The 27,053-nt window shown below is 36.6% G+C and overlaps 1 protein-coding gene across 5 annotated transcripts in view; it reads left to right on the top strand.

Annotated features, from left to right (window-relative positions):
* The window catches only part of PUS7L (pseudouridine synthase 7 like), a 34,241-nt gene extending 7,485 nt beyond the window's left edge, over positions 1 to 26,756 (top strand). For all 5 annotated transcript variants that reach the window (XM_002752356.7, XM_009003610.6, XM_035255762.3 and 2 more), the window contains 7 exons: positions 617 to 776; positions 3,135 to 3,327; positions 6,460 to 6,558; positions 16,650 to 16,731; positions 18,672 to 18,952; positions 23,622 to 23,675; positions 24,639 to 26,756. In XM_002752356.7, coding sequence (XP_002752402.1) covers positions 617 to 776; positions 3,135 to 3,327; positions 6,460 to 6,558; positions 16,650 to 16,731; positions 18,672 to 18,952; positions 23,622 to 23,675; positions 24,639 to 24,965 — 1,196 coding nt within the window. In that variant the 3' untranslated portion in view covers positions 24,966 to 26,756. The remainder of the gene's footprint in view (positions 1 to 616; positions 777 to 3,134; positions 3,328 to 6,459; positions 6,559 to 16,649; positions 16,732 to 18,671; positions 18,953 to 23,621; positions 23,676 to 24,638) is intronic.
* Positions 26,757 to 27,053: the final 297 nt, after the last annotated feature.

A 27,053-nucleotide genomic window follows, 5' to 3' on the forward strand; every position in this document is an offset into this window, starting at 1 on the left:
TCTTCCCACTTCAGCCCCCTGGATAGCTGTAACCACAGGTGTGTGCTACCACACCTGGCTAACATTTTATTTTTTTTGTAGAGATGGGGTCTCCATATGTTGACCAGCCTAGTCTTAGCTTGCTCTTGGAATCCGTCTGCCTCAGCCTCTCAGAGTGCTAGGATTACACGCATGAACCACTGTACCCAGCTACATTTTCTTCATGAAATCCACTGTTGCTGGGCACCTGGGTTTATTCCATGTCTTTGCTATTCTGAATAGTTCTGTGGTGAACATAGAAGGGGAACACATGTTTTAGACAGAGGACTTAGATGTACAAAAGTACAAAACTGCTGAAGGCTCTAGTTAATCCAGGGATTACAAGAAGTTCTCTGTGGCAGGATCATATGAAGGGAAGTGGGGCACTTGAAGCCTGGAAAGGTAGATTTGGGCTAGATATGAATGGCAAATTAAGGAATTTGGATTTTTTGCCAACTCTATCATGCTGATTTTATATTTTCATTAAAAAATACTCCTTACATTAATAGTTTGATTCATTATAGTAATCTGTCAGCTAAGAATGTAACTGATATACAGTAGCTGCTTTTTTTGTAATCTACGATTTTTTTTGTTTCAGCTTTTACCCTACGAAAGGAAAACCTGGAAATGTTTGAAGCAATTGGTTTTTTAGCTATCAAACTTGGTGTGATTCCTTCGGATTTTAGTTATGCAGGCCTTAAAGACAAGAAAGCCATCACCTATCAAACAATAGTTGTTAGGAAAGTGACTCCAGAGAGGTAATAAGATATTACTTTATAAGACTGACCTTTACTTTCATAGCTTAGAATAATACTGGGAGCACATTAACCTCACTATCAATATTCGTGAATTACAAGCTTATTGAGCAGCACATTCTGCATTCATAAATATCTTCTAAATAGAGATATGTCTTAAGTTTACATTGAAAATATAGGAAGTTTTAGGATTGAAACTTTGACAAGCGGCAGATTTAAATTGTCTAAATTGTTTCTAAACATCCTGTATTGTGTTCAAATATGCACTTATATTCAGGAAAGTATCTTATAAATCATGTTTTTCTAATTAATTATATTATGCCTTTATTATTATGGAGACTTACATTTAAAATAAATCCTTGTTAAGTAGAATGTAAATTACTCAAATTTAGCTTCTGTCAGCTTGATCGAATTTCATAAATATTTTTGTAAATGTAAAAGACATATTTATTGTAGAAAATAGAAAGAAGTTTTTTAAAAAATGAAGTTACTAATAGGCTTATTACTCAGAAGTAACTGCAATAGGTCGAGCGTGGTGGCTCATGCCTGTAATCCCAGAACTTTGGGAGGCCGAGGCAGGTGAATCGCTTGAGGTCAGGAGTTCGAGACCAGCCTGGGCAAACATGGTAAAACCCGTCTCTACCAAAAATATCAAAAATTAGCTGGGTATGGTGGCACACACCTGTAATCCCAGCTACTCAGGAGGCTGAGGCAGGAGAATTGCTTGAACCTTGGAGGTGGGGGAGTTGCAGTGAGCTGGGATTGTGCCACTGCACTCGAGCCTAGGTGATAGAATGAGACTGTCTCAAAACAAAAAAAAAAAAAAGAAAAAACACTGCAATAACATTTTTAATTTCTCTTTAAACCTTTTTTGGAGACTGTATCACACAGAAATGTTAATTTATTTTTTATTTTTTTGAGATGGATTTTTGCTCTTATTTCCCAGACTGCAGTGTAATGGCATAATCCCGGCTTACTATAACCTATGCCTCCTGGGTTCAACTGATTCTCCTGTGTCAGCCTCCTGAGTAGCTGGGATTACAGGCACCCACCACATCTGGCTAATTTTTGTATTTTTAGTAGACAGGGTTTCACCATGTTGGCCAGGCTGGTCTCGAACTCCTGACGTCAGATGACCCACATGCCTCGGCCTCACAAAGTGCTGGGATTACAGGCCTGAGCCACTGCACCTGGCCAACACTTATTATATACATGAAAATCAAACTATGTATACAATTTATATTTTACTTGATAAAATAATGTTAGATGAAAATTTATGTCATGAAATATTTCAAAATTATGTCTATCATAAAGACTAATTTCTTTAACATTCCCTGTTTTTGAAAATTGAAATTCTAGTTTTTCACTGTAAATAATACCATCATTAATATTGTTATACTTAAATCTGTAACTTATAGGTAATTTCCTTAAGAAAAACTTCAAAATGTGAACATTGGGTCAAAATTCAGCCTAATTAATATAATATCAATATATTAATTCTTAGTTAACAGATGTTTAAATATCCACTATATGCAGGTAGACCTTCTAGTGCTTCTAAGCTCTTATATGGGGTACAAAAAGAAGTGTATGATTTTGCTTTTGTGGTCAAGAAATGCAGGATAGGGCAGGAAGAAGGACTTTAGATGTTAAAATGTATTTAAGATGAGATCTCTCCTCTTAGGAGGGGAGATTACTTTGATTTAGCTTATCAGTCTGGAATTTTAATTACACTTAAAGTAATAGTAAGACTTTAGTAGATGCAAAAAACTGGAGATATATTTGCAGGGCAGTACATGCAATAGTCTGTCACATATATAATTCCTATAAGGACTATGGAAAGTATGGCTATAAAGGAAATTTTATATCAGCCCTTATGGGATCATACAAGTGACTCTAGAAATATTGAAAATATCAATTCTTTAGATGTTGGGAAGAATTGAAAGTTTGAGTAAGGAAGTGGTCAGAGTAGAATTTCAGGAAAATCCTCTGGTGCTAGTGATTTTTCTTAGTGATGTAGGGAAAGAGACTGAGAAGAAAAGAAACAGAATTGGGGACAGGAAGATCAGGAGAACTGCTAGGAAGTTCTGTCACTTGAGCTAAGGAGAAGTCAGAAGGCCTACATAAGAAGAGTGTAGCATTAGTAATATATGTTAAAATAATTCTGTTAACATAATCCTATAGTGATGGGTACTAAGCACACATTTGGTGAACTAACATTAACTTCAGAATATTCTAAAAAGATTTATATTAGTAGTCTCCTAGAAGAATACTAATTGCTTGGCAACTGCCACTGAAAACCTTATAATAAAGTTATTTTTAAATGTAAGATTTAACTGAGTTTATATGATTTATTACTTACAGGTTGAAAAATATTGACAAAGAAATTGAAAAGAAAAAAATGAATGTCTTTAATATTCGATCTGTAGATGATTCCCTAAGACTTGGTCAGCTCAAAGGAAATCACTTCGATATTGTCATTAGAAATTTAAAAAAACAAATAAATGATTCTGCAAACCTGAGAGAGAGAATTTCAGAGGCAATAGAAAATGTTAAGGTAAGAAAACTTAATTTTACAAGAGTATCCAGGGAAATCTTCATAGTCCCTTTTTCTACACTGAAGCAAGAGGGGAAATTTCTTTTTCTTTTGTTCCTTTTCAAGTGATAATTATTTTTTACAGTGATAATTAGGGCCATTTGGCTTATATTTTATTTTTAGCTTAATACCTTTTGTGTTTAAATGAAACAAAATAGATAAACATGATTTTTAAAATGCAAGGTATGGTGTTCTCTAGAGAAGGGGGATAATCTACATTTATAAGAGAGAGCTTTTTTTTTAAGCATCTGCTGTATCTACTTAGAGTAGTATCTAGTTAAGGGAATTTTTTTTTGGAAATTTTGATGTATACAAATTATAGATCATACACACTGTATTAGTCCATTCTCATGCTGCTAGTGAAGACCGTACCTGAGACTGGGTTTAGTTGATTTGCTGGGGAGGCCTCAGAAAACCTACAGTCATGGTATAAAGGGAAGCAAACACATCCTTCTTTCCATGGTGGCAAGAAGTGCTGAGGAAAGGAGGAAAAGCCCCTTATAAAACCATCAGATATTGTGAGAACTCACTCACTATCATGAGAATAGCATGGGATTAAAAACCTTCACGATGCAATCCCACTGGGTCCCTCCCCTGACACGTGGGGATTATGGACACTACAATTCAAAATGAGATTTGGGTGGGGACACAGCCAAACCATATCACAAACTTTATTGTTTTACAGTAAAAAATTACCTAACATAAGTTTCTAAATGACATTTTCAGACATTTAAATGTGCACATACGACTATAATCTTCAAGACTAGATCATCTAGACTGGAAGTGAACAAATTTTTTACTGTAAAGGACCGGATAATAAATATTTTTGACTTTTTAGACATGTGGTTCCTCTTGCAGCTAATTTATTGCCATTGTATGGAAGCAGCCACAGATGATATATAAGTGAATGAGCATGGCTGTGTTCCAATAAAACATTATTTACAAAAACAGGTGTTGGACCTGTTTCATTTTATAAATGAAACAGGTTTCATTTGTGGGCTACAGTAGTTTGCTAATCCCTGATCTAGATAAGTAGTTCTCAACTGGAGGAGCTTTTAAAAAATTTCACCCATTGATGAAACTCCCGAACTAATTAAAAAAGAACATTTAGGGATGCAGGTTAGGCATTAGTACTTATTTTTTAAAAACTTCTTAGGTGATTCTACTTTAGAGCCAATACCAAAAACACTGATCCAAGTTTCTGACCACAAAGACCTTTTTACACAATTTTATTCCTCTCTAACAGGAAAACAAACAAAAACTGGTTATTAATCTGCCTTGCAGTTAGGAAAATATCTTCCAACTAAAGATCTTTTAACTCCAGCACTTTAATCTGTATATGGAAGTTCTCTGATTGTATACCCTTTATATGTTGTGTTAGTCTGTCCTTATGCTGCTATGAAGAAATACCCGGCACTGAGTAATTTATAAAGAAAAGAGTTTTAATTGACCCACAGTTCCATATATCTGAGGAAGCCTTAAGAAACTTACAATCATGGCAGAAGGCACCTCTTCACAGGGTGACAGGAGAGAGAATGAATGTCAGCAGGGGAAATGCCAGACATTTATAAAACCATCAGATCTCATGATAACTCACTATCATGAGAACAGCATGGGGGAAACTGACCCTATAATTCAATTACTTCCCACCGGGTCCTTCCCATGACATGTGGGGATTGCAATTCAAGATGAGATTTGGTGGGGACCCAGCCAAACCACATCATATGTTATTTTATCTTTTTTTTTCTTGACCTACCTAAAATTCTACCTTTTTTCCCCTCAAAAATTGTTATTAAAATGATATATCTTTAAAAAGGGTAAAAGTTCCTTTAAACTCTGATAGCGTTTATTACCTGTCTTTCATTTGTTATTTATGAATATACAACTGCCTATTACAAAATTCCCATTAGAAACAATCTTAGTTTTAGCCAGCTTCCATTAGTTCTCATGATGCGAGAAAGGAATTGAGAAATCCTGAAAAGAAGGAGTCTTCGAAGGTTTGTTTCGAGGGGTTATATCTCTGTTATAAATCTTTTGTTGTAGCCAAGTAATTTGAGGGTTAGCTTTAAACTCTTCTGTTTATTCTAGGACATCATCTGATGTTATTTTTCCAAATTCGAAATATTAAAAATATTTAACTATGAGATTTAATTCAGGGAGTACTTATTCTATCTGCAATTAATTTTTTAAATGACATGAGATAAAGATGCAGTTGCTTTTGTACCATGCTGATAACAAATTGGCCCAGCATCTTTTATTAAAAAGTTCTTTAGTTGGTACTCAATAATAATTGTTGACTGAAAAAATGCATACCCTCATAAAGTAAGTGTGGAGAGGACTCTTTTATCTTTGAAGAAAGTATCTGGTCTGGTGTTTTCTTTGTGAGCACATGTTTAATGACTAACCAATTTCTTTAATGGTTGCAGTAATAAATTATAATTTTCTATTTCTTCTGAGTAAGGGGACAGTTTTAAAACATGGTCTGAAGGGTTCACCTCCATTAAGAGGTGAATTCTGTATTCCGCCTCTGGCATACAGATTGTTCCAGATGCTGAAATAGCTGGACTGGTAGAGTACTGCTGAAGTGACTCCATTGTCTCAGGTCAGGCTTTAAGAATCTGAGATGAACTAAAGAACAAATGGTTACGTAGAAAGGAATCAAGATGTGTGGGGTTTGAAAGTAAGCCTGTTCCTTATTCCCAATGTCTCCAGACAGTCAGAGTCTCAAAATAAGAAAGAGCGTCAGGGATCAGATCTGGGTACTAGGTGAACAACTCATATTGGATGTCCAGAACTTTTCTGCCTTTAGGACTGAAAATCCCACATACCAGGAAACTCCTCAGTAACATGAATGGAATGCTGACATATTTTTAAAGTTTCCTTCACTGGTTTTATGTTCTAACTTCTAATTCTGTGTTTTCTCTTTTATTCTTTAATTGCATGGCATTTTTCAGACTATTGGGTCTCTATGTGCATACTGCTGATTACAGACTTCTTGTATTAAAATAGATATGAAGAGAAAAATTCAATACGTATTTTGACACATAATTGTATTTGTATACTCTTAATTTGTTGATTATTTTGTATACCTAGAAAAAAGGCTTTGTGAATTACTATGGACCACAGAGATTTGGGAAGGGAAGGAAAGTTCACACAGACCAAATTGGACTAGCTTTGCTGAAGAATGAAATGGTATGGATTTTGAAAAATGTAATCTTATCTGTTTCTGTCAGTTATACTTATTACATAGTCCAGCCTCTTGCTTTCATAACTCTAGCATATAAATGTATATAAACACCCACATACCAAATATATTATATCACTGAACATTTAGTAAGCTGCTCCTATGTCCTTGGTATCACGTTACAAGAAAGCCAAATGTGTGAGTCTCCTTGTGGTTAGTACATATTTGAGATTTGATACAGAAATGACTATCACTTTCAATTTTAGTGAATTGAATAGAAGATTTAGAGGAAATTTTGACCCTGCCATCCCAGAAATCAGATATCAGATCATATAAAAGATAGGAATCCAGAGACTAAAAAGGGAGCAGCAAATTTGAAAACAAAATCTGACTAGTCCAAAATGAAACTGAAACTGCGTGTAACAACTAAGAAGCTGCATTTGCTGAAATATTAAAAGTGTATGTGTGTGTATATATGCTTTTATATATATATATATATATATATATAATGACATATTTTTACACTAAAATGGAGTGCACATAACGGAGGAAAACAAAACTATAAAAATTACATATTTAAACAAGTACAAGTTTATTCTTATAATAGTATCTTGTTCACTAACATGTATTCTAATATGATTTATTGACTGGGAGAGAAAGAAACAGTAAAATGATTTGTGAGAAGCATAGTGCATTGAACATCATCTTACATACCAAGGAATGTTCAGAGCTGAGAATTTAGACCACGTCTGCAAATCTGTAGTTAGTTCTGGGCTTCACATTTCAAAGGGGATTTTAGCGACTGGAATATAACTGATATGGTAAAGAATCTAGCAATGTTTACCTCAGCAGTGGTTCTTCAGTCTATAAAGCTCTGAAAATTAACTTGTAAAATGTTAAAAATTTTGTTATATGGAAGATGAACTTAATCGTTTGGGGCCTGTGGGATGCAGCATATGTTCTACTTGAGTTCTGCCATTTTGTCACATGTGTTACTATGGGTACTCAACTTTTCCAAGCCTCTGTTTCCTTATCTGTAAAATGGAGATAGCATGTATGTATTTAAGAGTCTTGTAGTCCAGCATAAAAAATACTTTTTCTTAACAATTGTTTAACTAACTGGAATGTCCTGTTTCTTATAACATTTAAGCAAAAGCTAGATGACCACCTTTTTACCTCTTTCAAACCTCATATTACATGCTCTTGAATTTTTTTAAAATTTTGCTTTGGTAGTAATAATCAATTATTGCTGTGTAATAAATTATCCCAAAACACAGTGGCTTAAGACAACAAGCATTTATTATCTCTGTTTCTGAGAGTCAGGAATCTAGGAGCAGCTTAGCTGAGTGATTCTGGATCAGGGTCCCTCGTGAGGCTGCAGTGACACTATTGTCCAGGGCTATACTCTCTGAAGACTTGACTGGGATGGAGAATCTGCTTCCAAGCTCATGCTCATGGCTGTTGGCAGGGGACTTTACTTTCTTGCTTCAAGACTACTTGTGGCATGTCTTCCCCTAAAGAGATAAGTCCAAGGATGCAAAGAGAGAGACAACAGATACCTCAGTGTCTTCTGTAATCTAGTCTCAGAAGTGGCCTACTTTTACTTCTTCTGTCTTTTAGCCATACCAACCAACCTTGATAAGTGTGGGAGAAGACTACACCACATGTGAGGACCAAGTGATGGAGAGCATTGAAGGGCATCTTAGAGGCTGGTTCCTGCAGCTAAAACGCTGTGTCTTCTTTCCTTTGCCTGAAGCACCCTCTCCCCAACTGTATATTCTTTAGGTCTTGATTTAAATATTCTCATTCTACTCCCCAATAAAGAGTGAATTCCTCTTATTTTGTGATCCTGTACCCATATTGGGATTCCCATCTTTTTTTTTTTTTTTTTTTTTTTATTGGATTATAGGTTTTGGGGTACATGAGCAGAGCATGCAAGACAGTTGCGTAGGTACACACATGGCAGTGTGCTTTGCTTTTCTTCTCCCCTTCACCCACATTTGGCATTTCTCCCCAGGCTATCCCTCCCCACCTCCCCCTCCCACTGGCCCTCCCCTTTTCCCCCCAATAGACCCCAGTGTTTAGTACTCCCCTTTCTGTGTCCATGTGTTCTCATTTTTCATCACCCACCTATGAGTGAGAATATGCGGTGTTTCATTTTCTGTTCTTGTGTCAGTTTGCTGAGGATGATGTTCTCCAGATTCATCCATGTCCCTACAAACGACACGAACTCATCATTTCTGATTGCTGCATAATATTCCATGGTGTATATGTGCCACATTTTTCCAATCCAGTCTATTATCAATGGGCATTTGGGTTGATTCCAGGTCTTTGCTATTGTAAACAGTGCTGCAATGAACATTCGTGTACATGTGTCCTTATAGTAGAACGATTTATAGTCTTTTGGATATATACCCAGTAATGGGATTGCTGGGTCAAATGGAATTTCTATTTCTAAGGCCTTGAGGAATCGCCACACTGTCTTCCACAATGCTTGAACTAATTTACACTCCCACCAACAGTGTAAAAGTGTTCCTTTTTCTCCACATCCTCTCCAGCATCTGTTGTCTCCAGATTTTTTAATGATCACCATTCTAACTGGCGTGAGATGGTATCTCAATGTGGTTTTGATTTGCATCTCTCTGATGACCAGTGATGATGAGCATTTTTTCATATGATTGTTGGCCTCATATATGTCTTCTTTCGTAAAGTATCTGTTCATATCCTTTGCCCACTTTTGAATGGGCTTGTTTGTTTTTTTCCTGTAAATCTGCTTGAGTTGTTTGTAAATTCTGGATATCAGCCCTTTGTCAGATGGGTAGACTGCGAAAATTTTTTCCCATTCTGTTGGTTGCCGATCCACTCTAGTGACTGTTTCTTTTGCCGTGCAGAAGCTGTGGAGTTTCATTAGGTCCCATTTGTCTATTTTGGCTTTTGTTGCCAATGCTCTTGGTGTTTTGTTCATGAAGTCCTTGCCTACTCCTATGTCCTGGATAGTTTTGCCTAGATTTCCTTCTAGGGTTTTTATGGTGCCAGGTCTTATGTTTAAGTCTTTAATCCATCTGGAGTTAATTTTAGTGTAAGGTGTCAGGAAGGGGTCCAGTTTCTGCTTTCTGCACATGGCTAGCTAGTTTTCCCAACACCATTTGTTAAACATGGAATCCTTGCCCCATTGCTTGTTTTTGTCAGGTTTATCAAAGATTGTATAGTTGTATGTATGTTGTGTTGCCTCCGGTGCCTCTGTTTTGTTCCATTGGTCTATATCTCTGTTTTGGTACCAGTACCATGCTGTTTTGATTACTGTAGCCTTGTAGTATAGTTTGAAATCCGGTAGTGTGATGCCCCCCGCTGTGTTCTTTTTGCTTAGAATTGACTTGGCTATGCGGGCTCTCTTTTGGTTCCATATGAAGTTCATGGTGGTTTTTTCCAGTTCTGTGAAGAAAGTCAATGGTAGCTTGATGGGGATAGCGTTGATTCTGTAAATTACTTTGGGCAGTATAGCCATTTTCACGATATTAATTCTTCCTAACCATGAACATGGAATGTTTCTCCATCTGTTTGTGTCCTCTCTGATTTCGTTGAGCAGTGGTTTGTAGTTCTCCTTGAAGAGGTCCCTTACGTTCCTTGTGAGTTGTATTCCAAGGTATTTTATTCTTTTTGTAGCAATTGCGAATGGCAGTTCGCTCTTGATTTGGCTTTCTTTAAGTCTGTTATTGGTGTAGACGAATGCTTGTGATTTTTGCACATTGATTTTATATCCTGAGACTTTGCTGAAGTTGTTTATCAGTTTCAGGAGTTTTTGGGCTGAGGCGATGGGGTCTTCTAGGTATACTATCATGTCGTCTGCAAATAGAGACAATTTGGCTTCCACCTTTCCTATTTGAATACCCTTTATTTCTTTTTCTTGCCTGATTGCTCTGGCTAGAACTTCCAGTACTATATTGAATAGGAGTGGTGAGAGAGGGCATCCTTGTCTAGTGCCAGATTTCAAAGGGAATGCTTCCAGTTTTTGCCCATTCAGTATGATATTGGCTGTTGGTTTGTCATAAATAGCTTTTATTACTTTGAGATACGTTCCATCGATACCGAGTTTATTGAGGGTTTTTAGCATAAAGGGCTGTTGAATTTTGTCAAATGCCTTCTCTGCGTCAATTGAGATAATCATGTGGTTTTTGTTTTTGGTTCTGTTTATGTGGTGAATTACGTTGATAGACTTGCGTATGTTGAACCAGCCTTGCATCCCTGGGATGAATCCTACTTGATCATGATGAATAAGTTTTTTGATTTGCTGTTGCAATCGGCTTGCCAATATTTTATTGAAGATTTTTGCATCTATGTTCATCATGGATATTGGCCTGAAGTTTTCTTTTCTCGTTGGGTCTCTGCCGGGTTTTGGTATCAGGATGATGTTGGTCTCATAAAATGATTTGGGAAGGATTCCCTCTTTTTGGATTGTTTGAAATAGTTTTAGAAGGAATGGTACCAGCTCCTCCTTGTGTGTCTGGTAGAATTCGGCTGTGAACCCATCTGGACCTGGGCTTTTTTTGTGAGGTAGGCTCTTAATTGCTGCCTCAACTTCAGACCTTGTTATTGGTCTATTCATAGTTTCAGCTTCCTCCTGGTTTAGGCTTGGGAGGACACAGGAGTCCAGGAATTTATCCATTTCTTCCAGATTTACTAGTTTATGCGCATATAGTTGTTTGTAATATTCTCTGATGATGGTTTGAATTTCTGTGGAATCTGTGGTGATTTCCCCTTTATCATTTTTTATTGCATCTATTTGGTTGTTCTCTCTTTTATTTTTAATCAATCTGGCTAGTGGTCTGTCTATTTTGTTGATCTTTTCAAAAAACCAGCTCTTGGACTTATTGATTTTTTGAAGGGTTTTTCGTGTCTCAATCTCCTTCAGCTCAGCTCTGATCTTAGTAATTTCTTGTCTTCTGCTGGGTTTTGAGTTTTTTTGATCTTGCTCCTCTAGTTCTTTCAATTTTGACGATAGGGTGTCAATTTTGGATCTCTCCATTCTCCTCATATGGGCACTTATTGCTATATACTTTCCTCTAGAGACTGCTTTAAATGTGTCCCAGAGGTTCTGGCACGTTGTGTCTTCATTCTCATTGGTTTCGAAGAACTTCTTTATTTCTGCCTTCATTTCATTGTTTACCCAGTCAACATTCAAGAGCCAGTCGTTCAGTTTCCATGAAGCTGTGCGGTTCTGGGTCGGTTTCTGAATTCTGAGTTCTAACTTGATTGCACTATGGTCTGAGAGGCTGTTTGTTATGATTTCAGTTGTTTTGCATTTGTTGAGCAGTGCTTTACTTCCAATTATGTGGTCAATTTTAGAGTAGGTGTGATGTGGTGCTGAGAAGAATGTGTATTCTGTGGATTTGGGGTGGAGAGTTCTGTAAATGTCCACCAGGTTTGCTTGCTCCAGGTCTGAGTTCAAGCCCTGGGTATCCTTGTTGATTTTCTGTCTGGTTGATCTGTCTAGTATTGACAGTGGAGTGTTAAAGTCTCCCACTATTATTGTGTGGGAGTCTAAGTCCTTCTGTAAGTCATTAAGAACTTGCCTTATGTATCTGGGTGCTCCTGTGTTGGGTCCATATATGTTTAGGATCGTTAGCTCTTCTTGTTGTATCGATCCTTTTACCATTATGTAATGGCCTTCTTTGTCTCTTTTGATCTTTGTTGCTTTAAAGTCTATTTTATCAGAGATGAGAATTGCAACTCCTGCTTTTTTTTGCTTTCCATTAGCTTGGTAAATCTTCCTCCATCCCTTTATTTTGAGCCTTTGTGTATCCTTGCATGTGAGATGGGTTTCCTGGATACAGCACACTGATGGGTTTTGGATTTTTATCCAATTTTCCAGTCTGTGTCTTTTGATTGGTGCATTTAGTCCATTTACATTTATGGTTAATATTGTTATGTGTGAATTTGATACTGCCATTTTGATTCTAAGTGGCTGTTTTGCCTGTTAGTTGTTGTAGATTCTTCATTATGTTGAAGCTCTTTAGCATTCAGTGTGATTTTGGAATGGCTGGTACTGATTGATCCTTTCTATGTGTAGTGCCTCTTTTAGGAGCTCTTGTAAAGCAGGCCTGGTGGTGACAAAATCTCTGAGTACTTGCTTGTTCGCAAAGGATTTTATTCTTCCTTCACTTCTGAAGCTCAGTTTGGCTGGATATGAAATTCTGGGTTGAAAGTTCTTTTCTTTAAGAATGTTGAATATTGGCCCCCACTCTCTTCTGGCTTGTAGTGTTTCTGCCGAGAGATCTGCTGTGAGTCTGATGGGCTTCCCTTTGTGGGTGACCCGACCTTTCTCTCTGGCTGCCCTTAGTATTCTCTCCTTTATTTCAACCCTGTTGAATCTGACGATTATGTGCCTTGGGGTTGCTCTTCTTGCGGAATATCTTTGTGGTGTTCTCTGTATTTCCTGCAATTGAGTGTTGGCTTGTCTTGCTAGGTGGGGGAAATTTTCCTGGATGATGTCCTGAAGAGTATTTTCCAGCTGGGATTCATTCTCTTCGTCCCCTTCTGGTACACCTATCAAACGTAGGTTAGGTCTTTTCACATAGTCCCACATTTCTTGGAGACTTTGTTCATTCCTTTTTGCGCTTTTTTCTCTGATCTTGGTTTCTCGTTTTATTTCATTGAGTTGGTCTTCGACTTCAGATATTCTTTCTTCTGCTTGGTCAATTCAGCTATTGAAACTTGCGTTTGCTTCGCGAAGTTCTCGTATTGTGTTTTTCAGCTCCTTTAATTCATTCATATTCCTCTCTAAGGTATCCATTCTTGTTATCATTTCCTCGAATCTTTTTTCAAGGTTCTTAGTTTCTTTGCATTGATTTAATACATGATCTTTTAGCTCACAAAAGTTTCTCATTATCCATCTTCTGAAGTCTAATTCCGTCATTTCGTCACAGTCATTCTCCGTCCAGCTTTGTTCCCTTGCTGGTGAGGAGTTTTGGTCCTTTCTAGGAGGCGATGTGTTCTGGTTTCGGGTGTTTTCCTCCTTTTTGCGCTGGTTTCTTCCCATCTTTGTGGATTTGTCCGCTGGTCGTCTGCGTAGTTGCTGACTTTTCGTTTGGGTCTCTTAGTGGACACCCAGAATGTTGATGATGAAGTATTTCTGTTGCTTGGTTTTCCTTCTACCAGTCTAGCCCCTTCGCTGTACGACTGTTGAGGTCCGCTCCAGACCCTGCTTGTCTGGGGTGCACCTCTAGTAGCCGTGGCACAGCGAGGGATGCTACCAGTTTCTTTTTCTGCTCTCTTTGTCCCAGGATGATGCCTGCCTAATGACAGTCTTTTGGATATAGAGGGGTCAGGGAGCTGCTTGAGGAGACAGTTTGTACTTTATAGGGGTTTAATTGCTGAGTTGTGCACTCTGTTGTTCATTCAGGGCTGTTAGGCTGCTATGTTTGATTCTGCTGCAACACAGCTCATTAAACAACCCTTTTTTTTTTCTCAAATGCTCTGTGTTGAGGGGTTTGGGCTTTATTTTTGGATGTCCGATCAGGTGTCCTGCCCAGCTCAAAGGCAGACTAGCCACTGTTTGGCTGCCGAGGCTCCGCCCTGCTGTTGTGTGATTCGTGCTGTTCCTGCCCGCTCTCCTGTGGTCTCCGCCACGCCCTGCGGCGGAGTCTCTTCGTTGTAGCGTGTTGCCTCAGCAACGGCAGGCTGCGTCAGCAGTGGGCGTGTATCTCAGTAGGGACGGGTTGCCTCGGCAACGGCTGGCTGTGTCAGCAATGGGCGTGTATCTCAGTTGGGGCGGGTTGCCTCGGCAACGGCTGGCTGCCTCAGCAGTGGGCGTGTATATCAGTTGGGGAAGGTTGCCTTCGTAGTGGTGGACGCCCCTCCCCCACAGAGCGTCTTGGACCGTCTGCCCGGGATAGTTTGAAATCGCGGTTTTGTTCATCCCACTGGGTATCCCAAACGATCTGTCCCTGCAATCCCCTGGGCTGGGCTACTGTGCAAGTCTCGTTCAGTCTCAAGTCCAGCCCTCTCAAGTCTCAGGTTGCCGGTTCAACAAGGCACCCGGACAAGCGCGCCCTGTGGGGATTGCTGGGTAGGGCCGGCCGCCGCCGCCCCGGCTGCCGGCTTCGCCAGGCAGACCTACTGCCTGGCGTCCCGTGTCTTTTTATACTTGGGAGTTTCCCCGTTCTGTGGGCAACAAAGATCAGTCTGGAAATGCAGCACTGACTCACCGTTTGCGAATTCAACGCGGGCTCCGATCCTGGGTTGTTCTCACAGCGCCATCTTGAGTCCCGAGAGCGGGATTCCCATCTTAAGTTTTTTTATATTTTATTGTTATTGCTTATTGAATTTTGTCAGTAGGCAGTAAGTTTTAGTTGGGCAGAGACCATGTCACTATTACTCAATGCTCTGTCTCTAATACCCTACGCAGTACCTAGCACATAGTAGATACCTAATAATATTTGTTTGAATAAATGAATACTGTAAAAGAAAAGTGAGTGGGGAATTGGGTTGAATAACCTATTAAGATTCTTTGCTACTCTAAGGCAAGCTTTAAAAATAAATCCGAGTGCTAGAGTTAGTGATAAAATACACAAACTAGTAGATAATTATTTTTTTTAAAAAAAGTCACATCTTTTAATCTATTTGGGATTAAAAATAAAATATTAAATTTGGCAATTTTTTCATTAAGGTTTTGGCATTTATTTTTAAGACCAAAGAATTCAGAAAATTGAGCACACAAATGAAATTAAGGCTTGCCATTCCCCTCTGATTGCTACTTTCCTTTTTTCATCAGGTGCTTTGGTCAAGTCTGAGATTTATGTCATTATTTTACCCATATATTCTTAGCTCAATAATAGAGACAAAGGATGACAGAGTAGAGGTGATTCTGTCAATTGCCAATGACAATAGAATTTACACTGTGTACTTACTTTGTTAGCACTCTCATTGATAGAACCTCCAGTTTTATGTTTCTTTCTATGTTTTGTCTTATGCATCCTTTTTGGTTTTAAGGAAGAACCATCTTTTACAAATTTCCAGTATCCTTTTCTTCTTCAAGGGCTTCTGAATCTTGAGGAATAAAAAGTCAGTTAAGTTTTTTGTGGCTATGAAATGGGTGAAACATAACTAATTTATTTAATCCTAATCTGAAAGTTATAGCTGTGTTTTCTTCGGAAAGTTCTGAGGCTTCTTTTTAAATGTTATCTTTCTGAGTGATTTTCTTTACTTTTGCTCTGGGAGTGAGGCATTCTACAACTCCAGAGCTACTTCTTTTTCTCTTCCCTTTTCTGACTCAGGTAAGCTGGATACTTAAACTCTTTATTTTTCTTTGAGGTTGTCTTTGGGGTTCACTAGTTTCTACTTCCGAACCCTCAAAGTAGCTCTTGATCTTTTCTGTTTACAGAGGCTTGCATTTCTTGTGTCCATATTTAAGTCTTTGGCACAGATATTGTCTTCCTTTTTCATTTGGCCTTACTTGTTTTTTTCTTTTTTCTTCTATAACAATACAAACATTGGTTTAATTTTACTCTGATTACAGCCATTTAAATATTAAATATTTTCAAATGCATCTATTTCAATGTTAACAAATATTTAATATTTATTTTTAGGCCAGAAGGGGCTTAGTTTTCACTGTCTTAGGAAATATGCCAGGTTTTCTTGGTGCTTCTTCTGATGGGTTGTTAAGAAATTGAAATGATTACAAAAAAGTTGTACTATGTATAATATTTGCTAATTTTTTTTGCTTTTGGAAACTGTATTAAAAATAAGGATTTAATACATTTAGCCTAAGTTTCTTAGAATTCTTACACCTTACTAAGAATGTCAATACATTTTAACATTAATATTTAAGAAAAATGACAAAAGTAGAATTATGGAAATGATAGCAAAATACTTTTTTCATTCTATATTTTTAAACCTATATATAAAGTTATTTCATGCAGGAGGTTTATTTCTACATTTAACATTGACTATCTAATTTTTGAAAGCCTAAAGAGAAGATTGTAGCTTCAAGTATAATTTATTAAATGCCTATTCTTTTAGGATGCTAGAGAATTTGCATCTTTTTTTAAAAAAGTAATTTGACATTTTTATTAACACATGTTTATTTGCTTGATTTTTCAAGGTGAAAGCCATAAAATTGTTTCTTACACCAGAAGACTTGGATGATCCTGTAAATAGAGCAAAGAAGTATTATCTTCAAACTGGTATTTAAGTTTCTTTATCCCATACATAGCCATGCAGATACAGATACACACTACAAATGTTTTATCAGGAGGAGAGCATTTATTATAACATAAATGTGATAAAAAAATAGATTACAGTGGGCCGGGTGTGGTGGCTTATGCCTGTAATCCCAGCACTTTGTGAGGCTGAGGCAGGTGGATCACCTGAGGTCAAGAGTTTGAGACCAGCCTGACCAACATGGAGAAACCCCATCTATACTAAAAATACAAAATTAGCCGGGCATGGTGGTATGTGCCTGTAGTCCCAGCTACTTGAGAATTGCTTGAACCCAGGAGGTGGAGGTTGCTGTGAGCTGAGATGGCATCATTGCACTCCAGCCTGGGCAATAAGAGCAAAACTCTATCTCAAAAAAAAAAAAAAAAAAAAAAAAAGGAAGAAATAGATTATAGTATGTTACATACTGAATAATTTCATTATATGACTTACACACTTGTGTTTTTGGTCAGATTTGGAAGTTTTTTTGTCTGTGCTAACTCTTGTTTAGGGGTAGTGATAGTGGGAGAAATAGTTTCTTTGTTTTTCTTGGCTGAAATCCTCTGAAGACAGAAGAGTTCCAAATTCTAATCTGGCACTGATGGCAATATAATTAATTGCAGCTGGGGAGATGCAAACTTAAATAAATAGAAGTTCATTTATGATTTTCCAAACTTTATGAATTGTTTTCAATCTACTTGCCAATTAGCCCTGTCAGTGTTTAAAACTTTAGGCCAATATGATCGAATATATATAGGATGCTTGATGCAAACCACTAAGGAACATTGTTATGAGTGTGGCTTGAGTCAGACTGCATGGGTTTAACTCTCACTTTAATATTTCGCAACTGTGTGATCTTGTGCAAGTGATTTGACGTCATTTTGTTAGTTTCCTTATCTGTAAATTGAAGCAAATCACAGTACCTAAAGGAGTATTAGGAGATTTAGATATGAAAATGGATGTAATGTTCTTGGAATAATGCCTCGCATGTACTACATATGGATAAATATTACCTTTATTTAAATAATTAAAAACAGCAACCACACTACTTCAGATTCATTCAGATATCTGACTGACATACTGAATTTCACTTACACTGAAATAAAGGATGTCAGTTTTCAAATATTTATTTGTTATCTTTAATTATGTACATATTACATGTGTGCAGTTATTCACAGGAAAGCAGTATTTTTGTGCCACTCCACAATGTGTAAAACAGTGTAGGCACTTCTAACTGTTGTGAGTAATTTAGGTAGTACTAAGGAAAATTCAAAGTGACTTGTTTGTGTCTGTTGTGGAGTCCCTAGAAGATAATTTCCTTATGGTAATGATTCTTAAACATTCATATGCATAAGAAACACCTGCTACATTTATTTCAATGCAAATTCCAAGGCCCTACCTGAATAAGCATCTTTGGGGTAGATTCTAGTAATTTACATTTCAAAGTGCATCCCATTTTGTGAGGTATAGTAGTGTGCCTGAAGGCTCCAGATCTCAACCCTTTCTTAGTAAAAAAAAAAAATTCGTGTTTATGTCCAGAATAGCTCTTTTAAAAACTGTAGCCTCTACTAGGTAAGCAATTAAATTATGTAATCCTTGAGGTTTTTTTGTTTGTTTTCTTTTAACAGTCCTGTGAATAACTTCATGAGTTTATCTCTATTCTGAAGTAAGGGACTCTAGTAAGCACTTGCTAATATTGGACTCTTGCTTTTTTTTTTTTTAATAGCAGGGAAAGTGAAAGTAGGGCCATATTATGCTTATTATTACTTTTAAAAGAAGCTCTTCAAGTGTAGCTAGGTTTAACTGAAAGTATTGAATATCATCTCAATAACCATGTTCATTGCCTCAGTTTGAGAGTAGAACAAAAGCCTTTGTAACTGGCCTTTAAATAAAATGTGGCTGACTTCCAATTTACTCATTGTTTCAGAGGATGCTAAAGGCACACTTTCATTGATGCCTGAATTCAAAGTGCGGGAGAGAGCATTGCTGGAGGCATTGCATCGCTTTGGCATGACAGAGGAAGGTTGTATCCAGGCATGGTTCTCTTTACCCCATTCCATGCGCATATTTTATGTTCATGCATATACTAGCAAAATTTGGAATGAAGCAGTATCTTACAGACTTGCAACCTATGGAGCAAGAGTAGTGGAGGGTGATTTAGTCTGTTTGGATGAAGATGTTGATGACGAGAATTTCCCAAGTAGTAAAGTAAGTATCATTTCATCAGAGTTTTCTAAGAGTAGTTAGTATACCAAAAACATGAATTTTCAAAAGCCCTGATTATGGAAACACTTTCAACATATATTTAATTTATTTGTCTATTTTTACTTATATTTACTCATCTCTTGCTTCAAGTCTGCTGTCAGTTTAGGCTTAACAGGTGTTGGTAAATGAAAAGATAAAAATAGTGGTATGGAGTGAAAGATATATAGGTAGTAAAGCTTCCTTTGAAAAACACATTTAAAAAAGATTACACAAACAATGTACAAAACAGCCCTTAAAAACAAAAATGAAGACATTACAGATTATGCTGCCATCCCTGCTATCATCCTAATTGATTCCCTCTGCTTCCTCCGGAGACTCAACCCCTGTTGTTTGTTATGTGTCTTTCTAGGCCTTTCTCTATGTTTTCACATAAATATCCATAAAAAATTGATTTTTATTCTATTAGTTAACACTGAGAAAAGAAAAGGTAGGACTTATTGGCTCAAAACTTAAAATATGGAGAGGAGAAAGAATATGATTTTTATAATGGTATACGGAACATGTGATGTGTGTATTTCTTTTATATAAATGTAGTTTAATGTATTCATAATTTCCTCTGTCTTAGAGACATTTATATTAGTGCAATTATAATTTATATTATAAAATATGATCCTTTCATTTCCTCCTTGTCTGATTGTTTTTATCTCTGTGGGTTTGAACTAATGAAACTGGCTTTCATTTGATAGTACTTTAATGCAAAAGAACAAATTATTATTCTCTAACTTTATCATAAGTCAGTCTCACAAATTTTAAAAATTAGTGAAAATTTGGATAATATTTTCATATATAACATAATAAAATCATTGAATTTTATAGAAGAAAAGGATTTTAGAGATATACTTTTTAAAATTCCCATTTTATAGAAATGAAAATTGAGTCCCAGCTTGGAGAGGAGACATATTCAGAGTCACACAGGTAGTGGAATTAAAAAGACCCAGCTTCCTGACCCCTAGCTCACTTTGGTCTCTGCTAGAAAAATCATGGAGTATAGTCTGTAGTGAGAACTAGAACATGGTCCAGTTTTTCAAAAATAGAGGTAAAACAGACTCCTAACTCTACATAAAGGAAACTTTATCTAAATTTATGTCAGAGTTCTAGACGTATTAATGAAGGTTTTCTTTTGGTTGTTTTAAGTAATAGAAACTCATTTCAAACTACAGTAACTGAAGGAAACCTGAGAATTTATTGGCTCTCATAACTGAAAGCCCATGATTGATTCAGGCACAGCTGTATTTGGGACTTGAGAGTCCTAAACGATCTCATTTTTTTCATCATTCAGCTCTGCTTTTCTCTGTTAGATCCGTTCCCAGTCTAGCTTACACCTTTGGTGGCAAGATGGTTATTAGTGACCCTAGGCTTATTTCTCACCACTCTAGACTTGCTTCTCTGCAGAAAAATGGTTTTTCTTTCTCAACAGTGTCAACAAACGCTGTGTAATTGAGTCTCAGTGGCTAGGAATGGCCTGGCCTGGATCACATGTACAGAACCAAACCAGAAAGTGTGGACTGCAGTATGTGATTGACTGAAACTGCATTCTTGGGCCTCCTTTCTGGGACCCTAACCCACATCTGACATGTGGGAGAGGCTCCCTGGAAAATGAGAGTGCTACTACTTGAAAAAAGGGAGTAAAGATTGCATGAGCCAGAACATCAGATGTCTGCTTCAGTGTTTCATTAAATGGATAAATAGGCATAAACTACAATTCCTTTTGCACCAACCTAATAGGAAAGAAATAAGAAAATGGCCACTAGGAGGCAGCATATGTTACTAACAATGATAATTTAATTGAGCTACAGACTCAAACTGTGTGAAAAGAAATCTAGCATTGTAGGTTTTATTTTACCTCGTGTGGGAGAAGAGACGTGTCAGTGATTCCCTTTTGATAAATAATAAAAAATCCTTATCATTTCTTAATACCTACCAGAAAATATGTCCATTTAAATATTGGAAAGCACACTAATTAGTAAGTCAGCCATTTCTAATTCAGATTTTTGGAAGTTAAAGATTACTTTCACAAGATACAGCAATAATTTCTGAAATACATGAGTTTTATAAGACTTCTTCATTCAGAATAACATTTGCAAGGATAGTTTTGTGATCGGAATTTTATCTGCTTTTTGCAACTGTAGGAGAAGAGGAAAACATTTTCTCCTATATATTTTGCAGAATTCACTATGATGAGCAGCAAAAACAATGTTTCTGTATATTTTAAGATAAATCACTTATTTTATTAGTTACTACTGAGGAAAAAAGGCAGGAGAGGCCCAAAATATAAAATTTGAAAAGGAAAAAGAATAAAATTCTTAATAAGTGGTATATGGGGCATGTAATGTGCGTCTACAATTAAAAATTTTAGGAAACTAATCTGATTCCCTTTTTTGATAGGACTACTAGACTAACAGGTGTATCTATGTCTCAAGTCACTTGTAAATTTTCTTATATATTTTTTCTTGGTGGGCAAGACAGAGAAATGTGAGTTAGACAATTAAAACCTTAGGTGAATTTATAGTTGGGAGCAGCCATACAAGGAAAGCATGTTTGTCCATGAATTGCTTGATATCAATCTGGAGGGAGTTCAGGAAAGACAAAGCATGGTGTTTTATACCTGACCACGTTTATTCAGTGTTTTCATAAATTACTTAAATCACAGTATGTAGGTATACTTATGACTCTGTGAAAGAGAGAAGTGATGATGCAAGAGAGATCACAATCCCTTGTAGTCTGTCTCTTGTATTTTGATCAGATCACATCTGGAGCTTAATATCTGTTTCTGAGTGCAGTAATTAAAAGAGTAACCAATAAACAAAAAAAAAAATTAAAAACAAAAAAGGAGTGACATTATTGATAAGACTAGGGAGAGTTGAGGGGAAAGCAGGCAGATTTAGAGGTGCTCTAGGCACTATAGAGTGTGATGCATGCTTTAGGATCATGAGAATGCTGTGAATCCTGTGGAGAAAGGATACTTGCATTTCTGTTTGAGCTTTCATGTATAAGAGAAAGCAGAACTACTTTCCTGTGATATCCTAGAGCAACATTTCATATCCTTAATCTGTCATGCACCTTTTTGGACATGCTTTGTGGACATCCTCTTGTATGTGACACCTGTTACTATTCTATGAAACAAATGCTGAGAAATACCACTTCTTAAAAAATTTTTTTGTAAACGACCAAAATGCATTTATTTAATATACATCACAAGGGCTCAACCGAGGCTTCATTTAAAAGACAAAGACAAAACAAAAATAATACCACAGCTTAAGATACAGAGTCCTGTACAGAAATCAAAAAAAGGACAGACCATCTAAGGAAAAAAAAGACGACACAAGGACAGGCTGGGCAGCCTGGGTCAGGGCCCCTGCCTGAGGACCCGCTTTGAGTAGGCTTTTAGAAGGTACTTCTTAAAAAGCTCTGGGGTCGGCAGCATGCGTGTATCGATGTTGGGTTCTAGCAGGCTCTGGTTGGAGAGCAGAATGGTCCTGACGTCATACAAGGAAGACCACTTGTCCTTCAGGATGTCCAGGCATATGTTACCCTGGATGTCGACACTGGGGTGGTAGCAGGGCGTGAGGAACTTCACCGTGGGTGCATTGTGAGGATAACCACTGGGGAACTCTAGCGAGAGCTTATACTTCAGGTCTTCATATACTGTTCCAGCTGCTCCATGGATGGTCCCTACCCATTTGAAAAGGTTGTCTGATTCAGGGAAGGCAGAAATCCCTTTATCGCCAGACATCATGAGGGTCATTAGCTCCTGCTCTAGCCTTTTGCCTATGGGACACGAGGCGGCGCCCCCGCTGGGCTCGGCTCCTTTACGGAGGCAGCGACGCTAGTGGCGGCTGGGTCGCAGTTTTGGTATGCCATCCAGGCGGCGCTTGCAGAGATTCAGGAACTCGGAGAACACAACTGAAACTGCTTAAATTTTTTTTTTTTTCATTTTTATTTTAGAGGCAGAGTCTTGCTGTATCACCCAGGCTGGAGTGCAGCGGAGCCTTCATGTTTCACTGCAGCCTTGAGTTCCTGGGCTCACACAATCCTCCTGAGTCTCCTATGTAGCTGGCACTACAGCCATGTGGCACCACACCTGGCTAATTAAAAAAAAATTTTTTTTGTAGAAACAGGGTCTCCCTATGTTGTCCATGCTGGTCTCAAACTCCTAGCCCCAAGCGATCCTCCCAAAGTGCTGGATTACAGACGAGCAACCACATCCAGCCACAGAAACATCAGTTCTATATAGAGTATTATATTTTGGGGGGACAGAGATTAGTGGGGGTGAGGAGTGGGTTTATATTATAGAAGCAGATTTTTAATTCAACATAATAAAAACTTTTTGATTTAGAAAAAGATTGCTGGTGATTGAGGTATTGCCTCAGTTTTCAGCAGCCCACCTTTCTCCATGTTATCTAACTTAAGTGATTAGTGGTTAAAGCAGGAAGAATCATTCTAATTTTTATGTAGTCTACTCCTCCAGAAACAAATTATGACAAGATCTTGTTTGGGTCTATGTATATTCAGCATAGGAACTGATTTATATATAATAGAGTTAGGGAATTGAAAGTAGAGGGAATTTGGAACATTTGGGAATCATTCATATTTTCATGTTTTTTAAAACTAGGTTCACCTGGTAACTGAAGAGGAGGGATCAGCTAATACGTATGCAATACATCAGGTAAATTAGCTTAAAAATTAGTATCACTTAGATGTAAGGGTAGACATTGTCCCCCAAAAGCAAAATGTTGACTAGTTCTCTCTTTTTTTTAACTTTTAAATTAAGATATAATTTATATACAACCAAATTTACTTAGTTTACAGTTGTATAGGCTTTGATAAACATACAAGTTTTGATCAATGTTAGTACTGTGTGGCCACTACAAACATCAATCATAAAGAACAGTTTTCCCCCCTCCAAATTTTCCTGTGCCCACTCCCATCTCTCACCCCGGGCAGCCCCTGGCCAGTTTTCTATCACTGTGTGTTTGCCCTTAAAATGTCATATAAATGGAATACTATGGTATATGGCCTTTTGTGTCTGGCATATTTCACTTAGCATAGTTAATTTCAGATTCATTCATATTATGTATATATTTGAATTTTTTACCTACTTCCTTTTCTTGACTACATTTTGGCACTGTTCCAGCAAAGGAAGAATACCCTATAAAATGCAGTGTTTACTCACAAGCAGCTAAGTAAATAAACATTGTATGTGTTGCTATGTGTTTGCTTTCTTGTTTTGAAAGAAATAAGAATTTAAAATTGTCCACCAAAATTCCAGTTATGTGAGCAGTAACGGTTACTCTTTGTATTACAGAAAGTACATGCTTTATTTTATACAGATTAAATCTTTATCAGCTAACTAAGTATACCTAAACTTCTTGAATAGAGGATTGTCTAATAATATCTGATTTGAGTTGGTTACCTCAGTTACTGTGAGTTCTTGATTTTAGTTAGCTATTTAACAACATAAAAATATCATAGCATATTATTCAAAGCATGTTTTAGACTTACTGTGATGTTTATATTCTCAGACCCTTTTTACAAATCCAGGTCCCAGACATAAAAGTACCATTAAAAATAGGATCATATATCTTTTTGAAGGCTATTTTCATATTTTTTCCCCTCTTTTCTTTCGCAGGTGGTTCTTCCAATACTTGGATCCAATATTCAGTACCCAAAGAACAAAGTAGGGCAGTGGTACCATGATATACTTAGCAGCGATGGACTACAGACATGTAGATTTAAAGTACCTGCTCTGAAACTGAATGTACCAGGATGCTATAGACAGATTTTGAAACATCCCCGTAATCTCTCATACCAACTAATTGAAGATCATGACATTGATGTCAAAATGAAAGATCCCCACCTTGATGAAGCATCTTTGTCTCTTTTGATCTCTTTTGATCTTGATTCTTCATGCTATGCTACTGTTTGTTTGAAGGAAATAATGAAGCATGATGTTTAAAACTGATACCCTTGGTATAACCGTATATATGTCACTCTTTGAAGGAAAGGTAGCTAAAGTGTCTAAAGCACCTCCCACGTTTAGGAGCTTCATAATTGTTATCTCTTTTACTTGTCACAACATTCTGAGAAGTTAGGATTTAATACGATAATTTTACCGAGGACATGTAAGTGTCAGTGTCTAAATTTAAGTTCCATGTGACTACAAAGGCTGTGGTATTTTTTTTTCTATTATATGTTTCAGTGACCTTTATTCTGTGTCATAAAGTTACAGTCTTTTAAAACCATTAGAAATATATATAAAACTGCAAGATAACATTTAAGAAAAAAGTTGTAAATATTCATATCCTCCCGCTCCTTGCCTAGACTGTTGGTGAAATTAGGTTGCAGTGAAGCAAATGTTGGAGAGAAAGATAGATGAAACATTTTGCTGATTATTATTGTCATCTTTTTCTATTTTTGCAATTATCTATCAGAACAATATACAAGGGAAATACCATCCCTCTGTTTGTCATAGATACCCCGAGTAGTTATTACCTCTTTGTGAGACAAATAATCTTTGATGAAAATTGAAGTAAAATTTCTCATCCAATTTTTATATCTTGACATACACTGATCCTCTTGATCATTTATAATTTTTTTTTCATATTATCTAAAACAGATGTTAGAGTCAGACAGATCCATGCTTAGATTCTAGCTCTGACACTTACTGGTGACTTTGAGTATGTTGTTGATTTTCATGTGTGGGGGTTACTTACAGAATCAAGACAATACCAACTTCCTAAGTGACAGATAATCCTATTTTATATGAGAGAAAATCCACATTTTATGTTGCTGGAGGAAGAAAACATTATGCCCATTTGAAAATTGTAATTTTTGTTGGTTTAACTATCCTACATTATAAGTCATCCTTAACCTTTTTCTATCAGTTAGATATGGGAGTTGGTGGGGGAGGAATGACTGTCACATAGACATGTATTGATTTGGGAAGATCTGAGCATTCTTTCCTTGTTGGTAAGATATAATGATGAAATTTAAAAAGCAGTATGGAGCATTATATTATCAGTAATGTGATACTTTATATACTTCCGCCAGTTTAACCATTTTGGGAAATGTTAGCATAAGGAAATAAAATTCAAAAGAAGGAAGACAAGCTGTATGCAATGCACAACTTGCTTATTGCAATATTTTTATATATAATGAAAGACACTAAAAACAGTATTCAAAGTCCAGCATTACATAACTAAAGTAAGTAAAATATGTGCCAACTTGATGGTAAAATATGTAATTATCTAAAAGAGCAATGAACAATTTAGTTACATGAGAAAATGTTGCCCCCTAAAGTAGAACACATGTATTACAACTGCAATAATATTCTGAATTCATCTTTTATAAATAAGAGACATGTTAACATAGTGATTAAATGCACAGATATTGGAGAAAAACTCACCTAATTTGAACCCTGGCTCTGCCATATATAGCACTGCAGCCTGGGGCAAGTTATTTAAATTCGTGTGCTCCAGTTGCAACATCTGTAAAATGGGCATGTTAATATTACCTACCTCATAGGATTATTGTAAGAATTTTCTAAGTTAATATATGTAAATCAGCTTTAAAAAGTACCTGGCACTTAGTTGTTAAATAAGTGTCTACAGATACAAGTTTGGAAGAGAAAAGAAAATAAATGAAAATGCCTTCCTGTTAAGATGATGGGATATTTGGATTTTTTTAATACTAAAAAGTTTTTTTTTGCTATGTATTTTGACAATAAATAATTCTCAACACACAAAAATTGGATATTGTAGTACCATTGATTTTCTTTGGATTACTGCCATCATTTTAATGTTATATTGAGAATGAAGTGATGCTCTATGGGGTAGTATAACCAATTTATCATAAATTACGTCCTATAAATGTAATCATAAAATGAGTTATATAAATTTAATATTTATATATTATATTATTAATATATATAATATATTAAATATTATAAATTTAATATTTAATAATTTATATAACTCATTTTATGATTACATTTATAGGAAATTATTAAATTCTAGTTTTTAAGTTTTGAATAGCAATCGAAAAA

This window comes from Callithrix jacchus, chromosome 9, assembly GCF_049354715.1.
Source record: "Callithrix jacchus isolate 240 chromosome 9, calJac240_pri, whole genome shotgun sequence".
Classification (NCBI taxonomy): Eukaryota; Metazoa; Chordata; class Mammalia; order Primates; family Cebidae; genus Callithrix; species Callithrix jacchus.